The following is a 13,720-nucleotide window of genomic DNA, read 5'->3' as shown; positions in this document are numbered from 1 at the left end:
CAGCACTCCGCACTGTCCAAGAAGACCATTAGGTCTATTTTTAACATCCATCAGTCATGACAAACATGAGCGTTGACAATAATTACAGTGTGGACATGCATGGCGTGGTCGAAAAAAGGTACCGGCAACAGATGAAATGAGGATGGAACCACAGAACCCCATTTTAAATTGACGTGGACTGCCTGTGGGATGGCGATGCGGCTATACACTAACGTATCTTGTGTCATGCATTTGCCATTTGATGGCATCTCGCGTGTTAGGGGGCCAATCTTAATTGGGTAAAACAGCTTACAAGGAGTGGGAGGACTAAGCAGTCTCCATTAGGTGCTAGGCGAGAGCGTCCATTCATCTGACGAGGCATGTTGCCTCTGCTATGCATCTTTCTGAAGGCCCTAATCAGATCACTGCTTACTGAGCTTCCAATACCACTTACAGCAGCCCCACTTAGCTCCCTGCTAGACACCAGAGTTCAAAGAAGTCGTAGATGACTCCCCAGTCCAAATGAGATCAATCCCCAGCAAGAGTGGCACGCAAAAGTCACAACTACTAGATGTAGATGTTTTGAGAACAGGAAATTCCCCACAGCTTCCACAAGTTGTAACGAAGCAAACTGACTTATTGCACGGTTTAAGCACCACCATGCTGTTATTGGCACGTGTTAGAAACTACAGCGTTCTAGAACGTGAAAATCATGTCACTTCTCAACAGAAAACCAAGCAACTGGGCGGAAGTGAAGCAGTTTGTTTTTGGGTCATGTAAAATGGTCACAGCTGGTGGTCCAGCGGAGCGCCAACTTATCCTGAATAGAAGTAGAGGAGCAGCAGCTTCCAATTTCTGACCCCTGGACAGGAAGCCATGTGTTACCATGGCGTTACGTCTTCCTTCTGCTCCACTACGCCTCTGACTGTCTGGAAGAACACCACCCTCCTCCGCACCACTTGTGTACATGACTCTCATGCCAAATGAAGTGCAACAGAAATGCATGAAAGCAGAAAACAAACAGAGGATGGAGGGAAACGAGAGAGCAAACAGGACACTGGCTCAGATTTCGAAGACATCGCTGCGGTTTGAGAGGCTTTGCAGGCCAGCCTGGTGTCTCTATTGAAGTGGAAACAGAGACCTCACCGACCTCAGATCAGTAGGGTGATGGCTTGAGTACTGTTAACCTGTTGATGTATTCACACACCTATGTCATGTATTCAAAGTCCATGGATTTCATGTTTCTAGCTAAAATGGTCCACCACTTTAGACAATAAAATGTAAAACTTATGTAAAAGTAAAATTCAGATATGATCTGAAATGTAATTTAATTAGAAGCATTTTTACAGCTACAGTAACATAATTGTCTAACACGGACATGTTTTTCTTAAAATTATCATCAGTTTTCCATTGTTACATCAATGGCAATAATTAATGTTAAAAATGTTAAAAAAATGTTATGACAACTTATATATAAATAATTTGATGAAATTAACCTACATTCAATACTTCATTTCACTCTGGCCTAATGCCTCCTGCAATAGGCCAGGGTGATTTAAATGACTGATTTAATGGCTGATTTAAATGACAATGTTGTTAAAATACAGGGGTTAATGTGTTCATGTGGGTTAAAGGAAGATGTTTTTAAGGGCTCATTGAGTCTAGAAGGTGCATTACATGGAAATGACAGAAATGAAGTGTGCTGTGCTTGGCTGTGTGGGTGAGGATGTTAGCACTGGGTATTCTAAGTGAAGGTTAAAAGTGTAGATAGAATGGTACCATTTTGTAAAGTATTTAATGCAGTGAAACTGTTTAGAGTGGATGTGTTAGACTCTTGTGATATAATCTGTGGAGCAGGTTTGGATTAGAGACATTGTGATGAAGGATACCGGTAAGTGGGTAAAATATTATGATCAGAAAAGGCCGTTTTGACCAGGGATGTTGTTATATGTTCCAATGTTCCAGCCTCTTTAACCAGTTAATAGAAGTTAATATAATCAACAATATAGAAAAATGATCGTTGTTTTTAAAACGATTACTTGTAATTGTAGACGTAATCTACAACACACTGGCATTTTACCATGTTGCTGTAGTATGTTACACATGCAGGGACAGGAAATCTGCTGGAGCAAAATCTGATTCAAAGTGCTATAAGGAACAGACGAGTAAATCACTTCCAGGTTTTTCCAGATTGTTTTTTATTATCATTAGTATTGGATGAATATCAGCTTTCAAATATGTGTTAACTTCAGAAAAAAAAATTGATTCAATATACAAAATGTCATCTCATAATTATAATTATTTCTCCTCATCTGATCTCAGAGCATGCTGTGTTATAGACCCTGGCTTTATCTGTGCTTTATTTGTGCTCTCTCAGACATTTCTGAAGCCCAGAATCCAACATTAAAATCCTCTCCATCATCAAAATGCAAAAAAACAGGGGCAGCTGTCCAAACACCCATGACCGTCCTGTGATTGAAATACAAAATTGATACACCTAGCTCCCATAAGTCTGAGGGTTCATCTGTGACATATGCTGTCAAAGTTGTTTTGCTGTTAGGGAGGGGGGAAAAGCAAGTCTTAGCTTTCAACTTCAGAGGCAAGCAGAGTAATTTTTATTGATGAAGTTCCCAGCAGCCACTCCCAAACTGCATTTTTAGTGCCCTGTACATTCAGGTTGAATGCTGAGCCACATAAATAAAACCTGTCAGCAGCAAGATCAATCAAATGCCGCTTGCACTGACATTTATCACTCCCACGTGCATATGCTCTTGGGGAGAAAAAAAAGATTTTGTACTGCCTCTGAGACGTTTGTCGCATGTATTGCTTACTTGTGAAGTTAAGTCAGTCATCTTCACTTGGTAGTGAACCATTTCTGCAGCCTATATCCCTTCCATACAGAATCAACTATTTAATGAGTATTAAGCTGTCTCCAATGAGAAATTCCATCTGTGTTTTATTGTAGACACACAAAGTCTCAGGTTCAAAGCCAACAAAGGGTATAAGTAAAAGCATGCACTGCAAAAAATGACATCTTAGTAACACAATAATCGTAGGTTAAAATTATAATACGTTAGATTGATTCAAAATGTGTCTTTTAGAAAAACAAACTCTCAATTTGTTTATACATATTTTTGTGGCCATGGTCATAATTGTGCATCATATGCACAAGCATATTGCACATGCATATTACTATGACTATGTATCTTCTCTGTTTAAATATAATTCTACCCCCTAACCCTAAGCTCCAATAACAAAAAGCTTAAAAAAGCTCATTTGGCTTAAATTTTTTCATCGCTCCTGCTGAAATGTCTTGTTTGATATAAAAGACATTAAGATTCCACCCAGCTAATTTAACACCAACAAAGTGATTCAAATATTAGTCAGACAACCTTGTGATTACCACATCACCACGTAAGTTCAAATTCTAATAATTGTGAGAAAAACAATGTATAAAGTATAATGTTTAATGGAACACCTCAGTACCTTAAAGGTCCCATGATATGAAAATTTCACTTTGTGAGATGATTTAACATTAATACAAGATCCCCTAGCCAGTATATGGTCCTGCAGTGGCTAGAAATGGTGATAGGTGTTCAGGGAGCGGCAGCTCAGATGGTCTGATATGACAAATTCCATTTTTCATGCTTTTTCCACCCATAGAATTTCCCTCCCCTAAAAAAGTCACTCCACCGACCGCCATGGCTTCCAAACGTGTGAAGCATTACAGTTGCTCGGTGATTGGAAGTATAAATGAGCACAAATGTATTTCTTTAGTTCCGTCACGCAAGACTCTGAAGAAACAATGAGTTCATTTGATTTGTTCTGCAGAGAAGCTGACACGACTTCCTGTTTGCAGCAAACGTTGTGGTTGGTGAATGGTGTTGATGATGTAATTTCCGTGACTGCCCATGCACATCTATAGGTCACTCTCCTCATTGTCCCGCCTCTCACCTCCTCATTGGCATTTAAAGCTACAGATACCAAAATTCTGCATCCTGAGGTAATCTTTTTGTGGGACTGGCTTGTGGGACTGGGTAAAAGTGGCTGTAATTCTGCACCAAGGCTGATTTTCAGAAAGTGACTTCCGATACAGTATTAGGGGACCACTAAGACCTATATAGAGGCAAAAAAAAAATCATGTCAGGGGACTTTTAAGGTCAAAAACACTAATTTTCTTCTGAAGTGAGGGTCGGACCAGTACAAGAACAGAGGCTCTGCTCCCACGTCTCCCTGCACACTCCACGGAGAGGAAAGGCTTGGCCAGGTTAATTGTAATTGCAAAGGACAGCACCTCTGATACAGCCTGGTTGGCAACAAACCGGGAGAGGAGGAGGGGGAAGGAAAAAAAGTCTTTCTCTGGAGAATCATGCTTTATCTTTGACAACAGTTATCTGTAGATTTAAGAATGTCCTTGAAAGCGAGTTTCTCCATGGCAACTGCAAATGGTCGCGTGGCCTTGCAGCCAGTGAATAAAGTGAAAGCACGTTCAGCACTGGGAAGTCCCTTAAGACTCGGTGTAAAGCTGAATAAATATCCCAGAAACATTATGGGCTAACTGTATTATTATTATTATTATTACTATTATTACTATGATGAAGACATCGTGCTCATTCTTGCATCCTCAGAGATTAATCAAAATAATTCTAGATGTTATTCTAAAACATAATGATCTCATGAGCACGTTTGAGTGGGCTGTTATGCAGGGATTCATTCATTTTGGGAGTATGGCCAAAGGGGGTACAGCCACTAGCTCGCATCTCTGTTTGCTCAGCGCATCTGCTGGGGGAAAAGGGGGCTCTTTTGACCCTCCAGTGACACCCCCCTCAATGTTTTCCACTCTGCAAGCCGATCCCAAGGACACCCCCACCCCACAAAACCACCAGTCCACAACCCGCTTCTTCTGCAACCCAGATGAGCAGAGTTAATTGCACACACGGTAACGCGGGGGGAGGACAGGAGCACCGGAGCGTCCACGTTTGCAAAAGCAGGGAAATAATTAGTCTCATCGAGCTTCCTAAGCCACATCAATATCTTACAAGAGGATCTGAGAGGGGGAGTTTTTTTTTTTTTTTTTTTTGATCGGGGGAGTTATTTCTCCTGGAGGGGGGAGAGGTTCTGCTGAGGCACAGATGTTGAGATGAAGCACTGGATGAAGCCTTTGCTTCTTTGATGTGGCTGTCATTGCTGTCAAACTCGACATGTGATTGCTTAAAAGCACGTCTGAGTTACGTAGTTAAAGAGGAAATACACAGCAGCAACAAGATTTGGTGCCGTGAGAACATGTGATGTATTTTTTAAAATGGTCCCAGTGTGAACAAATTTAAGTAAAAACCTTTAAGGTGCTAATAGCCAATGACAAGAACATCTGGCTTAAATTCACCCTCAAATAGGTTTTCAGAATCAAACAGTCTCTGGAACAAAGAAACATGCTTCAGTTCGAGAACACTTTTGCATTCAATTTCCTAACCAGTTCACAGCTGGAAGACTGGCTCTCCGAAACCTTTTTTAAATGCCGTCGTAAGACAAGCACGACACAACTTTTTTTATGGCTGCATCTTCTCCTCTCATCACCGCGAGATCTCTGGCTATTTGTGCGCCATCAGAGAGGGGTTTAAAGAATGAAAGCTAAGTTTGGCACCAGGGGGCATTTTGCAGAAATGGCCTCCTTGGGAACACGGTTAATATAGCGCTGTTGGTTTTTTTTCCTCCAACCGGGAGGAATATTCCTATCTCAGCCATTAGCTGCACACTCCGAGCTCTACTCACACACTTCATCCTTTCAGCGAATCAGTTGTGCTCACTGAGCACAAAAAGAGCCCAGATGTCACTGTCCCCTGTATCAACATGATAAAGCCCTGGTTCAGATTGTATTCCAATGCGACCAAAGTACAGGGGGGGAGTGTAGGCCAGTGCATACAGCAATTTTATTAGAGGAGGAATATGCACACAGCGACACTGAAACCTAACGTCAGAGCCTCTACCCAAAATCTGCACAGGTCTCAAACTCTCAGTGACTTGCCATCCTTTCGATCTTATTACTGTAACAATACAACAGACTCAATACAACAGTCTTTCCTTCGGAAAGAAATGAAGGTCTTAATGTGTGTGGAGACCATCTGACCACACAACAGAGAACACACAACAGAGTCTCAAAGTCCTGCTTAAATATTAACCCTGTAATAATCCAGTAAGTAGTACGTACATGGAGGCAAGGGGATGGATTGGGGGTCTGGACATCATGCTATTCACATGTAGCGGGCACCAAGACAGGGCTTTCCAACAATGATGATTTTTTTTTTTCATTTAATCCCTTTTGCCATCCCTCTTGTCCTTTGTGTGATTTCTCATGTGGAATGATTTCCTGTATGAAACGAGCTCAGGCTCTGAGGCAGCCTCAGTCCTGAGGAATGGGGCAATAACCAGGCTTTGCGGAATCTGCAGTGTTCGCACAGAATTATCTGACTGAAAACTCAACCCATGTATGACACACATTCTCGTTCTACGTTCCCGTTCACCACCGCTCCTCTCCTACATGTTGCCCTCGTTGCTAATTCTCACACACCCTCTCCTTTTCTTCCTTCATCTCTTGAAGGGGGGCATCCCTCACTCCGTCCCCTCCTGTTCCCAGACGTGGCTGACACCGGGATTAGCAGATAGAGAACACATCATCCCAACTATTGATCAAAGTCGCCGTGGCAACCCAGAACCACTGAGAGGTGGAGACGGGTGGCTGGGGGAGGGGGATGGGGAGGGGATATTCCGCCTCGCAGACACTCTCCACTTATTAGCCTCTGAAACCATGGAAACAAGTGGGGAAGCCCACTCTGAGAGCGGCAGAGAGTGACTGTGCATCATTTCGTTTAGGGTGGGGAGCAAAGATAACAACATACCGCAGACATATTTGCACACGTTTAACACTGATAGACTTTGCTAGAGATCCAGATGTCCGTGGGGGGGAGAATGCTAAAGCTGCAAGGCTGCTGAGTAAATAAAACAGCTTTGCTTGCTGTATTCTCATGGCAGACATTCTGATTTTTTTCAGCCCCTTCCAATACCATAATAGGAGAATAAAAAAGCCCCATACTGAGGAGATTCGATGTGCTAAACCAGCACATTTTATGCAGCACAGCAACTGTTCATTGGCCTGCAGAAGAACAAGGTTGTTGGCTACGTTACACAAAAGTGTGGTTCCATGGTTGTCTTTAGTGAAAGAAATTAATGAATAACAGAAGAAGAGGACAGAAAGAAAGAAACGCGAACCTGATCCAGAAGAATCAATACATGAAACAGCAAATGAAAATAATCTTGGGAAAATTATTCTAGCCTTCGTGATCTCATTGGTGTTACATGTAAAGGTTAAAGGGCATCAGAAAAACAAAATAGAGAAGTCCACTGAACTACTTTAGTTTTACCAAGATATAAATAATATGTAATGGCATTTGTCATTGCAAGAGTACACGTTGCAAAGCAGATGCTTATGCACACCCTTCACAGTGCTGTGCCAGTTCCTACAGCGATGCCCGCAACACACACAGTGAGCAGTCGCTGCACTGCCCACCCCACCCCCATGCGCACGGTACTGATTGGGACTTCTAAGAACAGCTCCTGGACACCATTAGGACATCTGAGGACACGGTCAACCTGCATAATAGATGGAGCTGGGTGGAGAAGCACTGGCCATTAAGACAGTATGCAGGTGGCCTGAGTGAATGCTGCGCCTACCTATGGAGGATGACCAGGGTGCTGTGGGATGCAGTGGGACTACAGGCTCAGTGCGTGCAGCATGTGCTGCTGTCATTTTATATGTGGAACCATGTAATAAACTGTACATTTGTAATAAAAAAGTATGCTTTTCATCTCTGTACATGTAAAGATATTCTGTTAGCAAAAGAACGGGCATACACACACACACACACTTTATAAATATGAATTATATCTATAGGCGCAAGACCTGAGCCATAAGTTTTGGATGGTGAGCTGGACAGCTCTTGCTGCGAGGCCGCTGTGAGGCCAGATGGATGACCAACCTAGACATCCAGGCACCAAGGGTACATTTGGCAACAGATACTGACTCCTGCTGCTGCTGCACATAAGGAGATCATCCCACAAATGAGATGTTCTGTGCAACCTTATCAAAATTGCTGACCGCTTATTTAAAAAAAAATTGTTTAAGGAATCCTTAAACAATGCTTCCCAAGTATGGTGGAGGCAGCAATAATACAATGGCTTACACCTCAATAATTAATCACATGGAATAGTAATAAAATTGCAGTAATTGCTGTTTTCTATTGAAATTTTATTCCATCATCTGTGCAACAAGGTTATGTTATGTTATGTTATGTTAACCTAACCAACAATGTTATAAAATCTGTCAGACATCAATGAGCTTTACGCTCAACCTGAATGTGCCACTTCCAGCATATATAAGTCATATTCCATGTAGGGCTTCTTGCAATCGGAGTTGGGAGTGGGAAGACAGCCCAAACATCTCCTTCCCAGCATTTCACGGAAACGCCATCGCTGCAAGCCGCCTGTCAGTAAAAACGCCAGCACAGCTAACCTACCACAGATGCCAGAGCTGATGGGGTACATTTAAAAAGGAGAGGAGAGGAGCTACTGAAAGTTCAGAGCTGCTTCCAGCTCTCCAGTTCTGCACCGACAGAGAACCTTGTTCTGGACCGGGCCTTTTTGTTCATATGGGGGGTGGGGGTTGCATGAACGCAGAACACAATGGTTCTTCCACAACGCGAAATTTCGGACGCTGAGCAGGAAAGGAACTGGAATGATGAACTGCATTATGCTACACGGTTGCCAGATCTCGAGAGAAAGAAACACGCAGAGAGGTACGTAAAATTACAAGCACAAGAAAAAAAAAACATCAGACTTTTTCGTAAGGATGGAGGTCTATAGGCCTCCGACCACGTCCACATAAGCCACTGCAAATGCGAATAATCTACTTGATGAAAGTCGCACGTATCACGCCGACTAGGCAACACTGTTATGATCTCAGGCACAGCGGCGGCGGCGGCGGCGGCACACGCTCATTGAGAACCACAACTGCTGCAGCGCACACACACCTCGGCCGAGCCGAGCCGAGCACGCTTAGGGGAAGCTCCACTCCGGCACCGTGCTGCGTCCCAAAAAAATGAATGAATGAAACAAGCGGACACGAAAAAAAAAAAAACCCTCGATCTGGCATCGCCGACGGAGCTGCCGGTATCGATCGACGCCGCGCACCATCCTCCTCTCCCGCCATGTGAAACGCGCCGCGTTCCGTCCGACGGGAAATCACTCACCCGATGTTGCTGAACGCCTGCTCCAGCAGCTCGGTTTGCAGGATGTTCTGGGGCGGCGTGAAAGCCCCGTTGAAATGCGATAAAACCGAGCTACAAAACTGACGCAATGTCTCAAACTGCATTTTCTCCCCCGTTTTCCTCGCTCCGTTATCCTTTCCTTTCCTTTTTTTTTTTTTTTTTTTTTTTTTTTTTACAACCCCCCCATCCACCTGCCCTTCCTCGCTCCGGACCGCGATTATCCCCGGGGCAACATCAAACGCAGCGGCGCTCCTCAAGTTCCATATTTCTCCTGGTCCTGGTGAAAAGTGCGATCCGGGGCGGGCTGCTCAGTCATAATGCCCCAAACTTGGCCGGCGAGGAAATGCAGGAGCGGGTAAAGGCGGAGGAGGAGGAGGAGGGGGGGGCTGCGCTCCTTCCAGACGCACCTAGACGTGGCGACCGGCCCGCCGCTCGTTTCGCCGGCATCGCGCAGCCTCCGCTCCGCTGCCGTCAGTCATTTCCGCCCGATCTCACGGCCGGCCGAGCGGCGGAGGAGGAAGAGGAGGAGGAGGAGGCGTCCGAATGCCGGTGCCGGCAGGGGCTTCGCCCACAAATCACCGGGCGGCAGGGCGGGTGCTCGTCTCCGAAGGCGCGGGTGGGGTGGAGAGGGGAGGAACCGGTCCCGGGAAGGGCCACCGGGTGGGAACTGGACGGCCCTCCCCGATCCCATAACCCGGCATCACCAGCCGTTCACGCCCGACACGCGTGGTGCTCGGGGCGCCCAGATTCGCGGCGGACCTCGTGATGGGTTCGGCCGTATTTCACGCATATTGCGCGGTTTCTTTTTTTTTTTTTTTTTTGCGCACCCGCTTCATAAAGAAATGCGTTTATGAAAGGTGTAAGAGCGCAAGGTTCAACTCTTGGTCCTCGTCATTTTCTGCGTGCTGTGACAGCCAAGGCATCATTTCGGCAAGAACAAAGAGGCTGAATGCAAAATTGTAAAATCTATAATTGCGTTGTTCGTAACCATTGCACTAAGGATCTGTTTTTCAGTTTGTGCAGTCCCTTCATTTTTTATAGCAAACAATACTTCGGATTCAAGCACACAATTTCAATGTAAACAAATGGCATTCCAGTGTAGGAGATAAAGATTAGAAAATGTCCTCAAAAACGACCGATTTCATGTTTGCTAATACGCGATCAAGAGGACTTAAATATACAATCTATAGAATTCACTGAACTCTATTAGGAGAAGTGCAGAATGTACAAATTGTCTTTGTTGAATTTATAAATGAGGTGGCCAAAATTATTTTATTCAAATAATTCAGGACGGGTTAGTGTATACATCTTCTGCACCTTACCGCCATCTGACGGATCTAAAACAAGCTTGGACGGACAAGGAGGGAGTGAGCGAAGGCTTTTCAGACGGTTGCAGTTCACAACCTTCCCACTAGAGGTTAAATTTAACGCAACTATATTAATCAACAGGGGAAAAAAAAGTGCGCTTCAATGCTTTGGTGTATTTTAATAGGCACAAGGTGGCCATGCGGACACGTCTGTGTTAAAATTCACACATGACAGTAAAGTGAGTGAGAAGAGAAAATAGCAGAATGAAGAAACTGTGACAAGCGCAGAGAGACACAGAGCCTCCCTGTGGTCACAAGTGGTACTGCAGGTCTGCAGTAACGCTACATTGTAATTAGTCCAGTGCAGTGTCAGGCTTTCAGGACAAGATATAATATATTAAGCAGTAAGTGGACTAATTGAAATAGCCCCATTCATAAGAGCACACATAAAAGTAGTCAGAATTATTGACACAATCCTTCATTCTGAGGAAGCAGGTAAACATTATAGTCATGTTTAAAAAAACAGTTCTATCGGTTCAGACCTTGAAACTTTATTGTTCACACTATTAATCAAAGCACCATTTTAGATCATTAAATTGTTTTCATGTGCATGTATGTGTGTCAGAGACAGAGCGAGATAGATGTGTTGGGGGATGGGGTGGTTGTGCACACAGGTCTATAATGCTGACAATTTGCTGGAGGTTTTGAACAGCGGATGATAAGCAGCATGTCTGTTTATTTTTTAAAAAGCCTCTGTGGACTGCAAGTAGAATCTAAAATGTTGAGGTATAATTTAAGCCTCCTTGTTTTCTCACCTAAGCTCTGAAGGGGAACATAACAGTTCATTTTAACTAGCAACTCAATTTAATATACAAACCAATCCATTTGATCAAGATGCTATTATGGAAATGAGTACAGCAATGTCACACGTATGCCGCCATCACTCACCTGTCAAGAAGTCTGTCACCGGGGCCCAAGTGTTTCAACCCTGAACCGTTGTTGAGGGACTCCTGACGCGGGAGCCCGTGAGGTCGGCCGGCTAAGTCTCCCTGGTAGAGAAGATTTGCGTCTTGCAATTTGGCCTTCTTCTCCTGGGGTGCCTCCTCAGTGCGGCGCCGTGAGGAAGCCCTCGTCCCTTCACTGACACCTGAAGGCAGAGCAGCCCCTGAGCCGCTGTAGAACCAGGCCCCGGACTTGGTGAGGATTTCTTGTTGTTTTCGGCACAAGTTGCATACCCACATAACCTGCGTGTTGAAGGAAAGAGGCAAAGTTATGGGTCATGTGGATAGTACAAGTCATGTGATGAGCAGCAAGGCCTTCATGGTATGGCTGATGTGCATAGCTTTCAAGCACTTCAAGCCAGTGGTCATGAACTGTTGATGAGATATGACATGCTAAAGAATGTATGCTTTAATGAAATTAATATTTTTTAAAAATACATCTGAAAAAGGCACAGTATTAACCATGAGTAAAAAGAATGGACCAAGTATCACATCATGAATATGGCAGTATTGTGCAGTGTGTGATGATTAATGAATAAAAGTAATTGAAAGAAAAATAGAATGCCTCCACCAAATAATTTAATGGTACAATGACATTTTTCAAATTGTGATATTCTAGCATGAAGAACCTTAATTTGATTGCATTTGTTGGATTATATAATCATGCTCATTTGAATCAATAGCCTCATATTGGACAGACCAACTGCACCAGCCAAAGCAACACGTTTTATTTTTTTTAAATTATCTTAAACTCACTATACGCAGAGGGAGGCTCAATAGCCTGCTCCTTTCTGACAAGAGGCTGGGACATTCTGGGGAGGATGAGGATGAGTATGTCTGGACACCAGACACAACACCAGGCACTCCTGTGTTTCCTATGTTCAGAACTAGACATCAGCAGTTCTATGATGACCTATGATGGCAGTGGTAGGTGGCCTAGCGATTAAGGAAGCGGCCCTGAATCTCGATCTGCCAAGGTGCCACTGAGGTGCCACTGAGCAAAGCACCGCCCCCACACACTGCTCCCTGGGCACTAAGGGTGATGGGTTAAATGCAGAGGACATATTTCATTGTGTCACTGTGTGCTGTGTATCACTGTCACTTTTCACATTATGAGACAAATGTATTAGCAAGACGAGTCAGGTTAGTCCAGAAGCTTTTGTTTTGTTCTACAGAAGCAGAGGGTCTGTTGGATCTCCCCAACCCCCTGCTGCTTTGGCCTTGGGCTCCATCACACCTCAGAAATCCAAAATGCAAAGCAATGGTAGACCCTTCATTACAGCAATATCGCTTTCTCTTTAACATATCCTAGTTCTTTCCAACATAGCCAGCGCCTTGTACATCAAGCATGACCTAGTTTTTTAAAATTCATGCATAAGTACAATTAACATAGCAGTCAGCAGTGGTGCACTTCTCCAATCTGCCAGCAGTAATTAAACACATTCTGAACCCAAAACTAGAAATGCTGGCACTTCCATCTTCATTCCCGACTTTCTAATGGTACATTAGCATTCCCAACTTTGTCACACAGACAGCAAATTAATCCAGAGCTCAGTCCAACCCCAAATAAGCCATTATAATCATAAAGATGGAATGAACCCATCACAGGCTGTGCAAGGTCCACAATAGTCTGAGAGCTGTGACAGCCAGTGCTTCAGCACTGTGAAATTCTGAATTCTGTCATACAGTCGGTGCTGGGAACCTCTCTCTTCTGTCCTAGGGCAGATGTCCACATCGACCAGGTAAGGGGAAGCAACCCTCTCACTCTCACCTTTATGCATCCTATAGTGCTAGGTTGTTTCACCCTCATTGCAGTTATCAGAACGCATGAAGACAGAAGTTCAACCGCAAAAGCTCAGGGTTATCAGGAACAGCTTAGAACGGTCTGGTTCTAATATATGTACAAGATTTTCTTGTTCTCAGATAGCAGTGCAATAACTCATTGTTGAAAGTAAAACTCCTCTCATATTGGAATGAGACAAATACATCCACAACATCCAAATCATGAAAGAGCTAGTTAACTGAGCTAACTATCTGCCAGGCAAAGATTTGCACCTCCACATCGCACTGAAGTGCAATTCAGAGTTAAGGAAGGAAGCAATGTGAGGAATTATCT

At 44.0% G+C, this 13,720-nt stretch overlaps 1 protein-coding gene across 48 annotated transcripts in view; it reads right to left on the bottom strand.

Annotated features, from left to right (window-relative positions):
• Nucleotides 1-13,720, bottom strand: part of rims2a (regulating synaptic membrane exocytosis 2a) — a 111,178-nt gene that overhangs the window by 75,746 nt on the left and 21,712 nt on the right. For 44 of the 48 annotated variants that reach the window (XM_028979711.1, XM_028979702.1, XM_028979703.1 and 41 more), the window contains one exon: nt 11,552-11,847. In XM_028979711.1, the coding sequence (XP_028835544.1) occupies nt 11,552-11,847 (296 nt within the window). Of the gene's footprint in view, nt 1-9,278; nt 9,849-11,551; nt 11,848-13,720 lie in introns of those variants that run through there. The other 4 variants (XM_028979756.1, XM_028979757.1, XM_028979754.1 and 1 more) reach the window with 2 other exon arrangements.

The sequence above is a fragment of the Denticeps clupeoides genome, chromosome 5 (assembly GCF_900700375.1).
Source record: "Denticeps clupeoides chromosome 5, fDenClu1.1, whole genome shotgun sequence".
Taxonomy (NCBI): Eukaryota; Metazoa; Chordata; class Actinopteri; order Clupeiformes; family Denticipitidae; genus Denticeps; species Denticeps clupeoides.
This window is presented reverse-complemented; position numbering and strand designations above follow the sequence as displayed.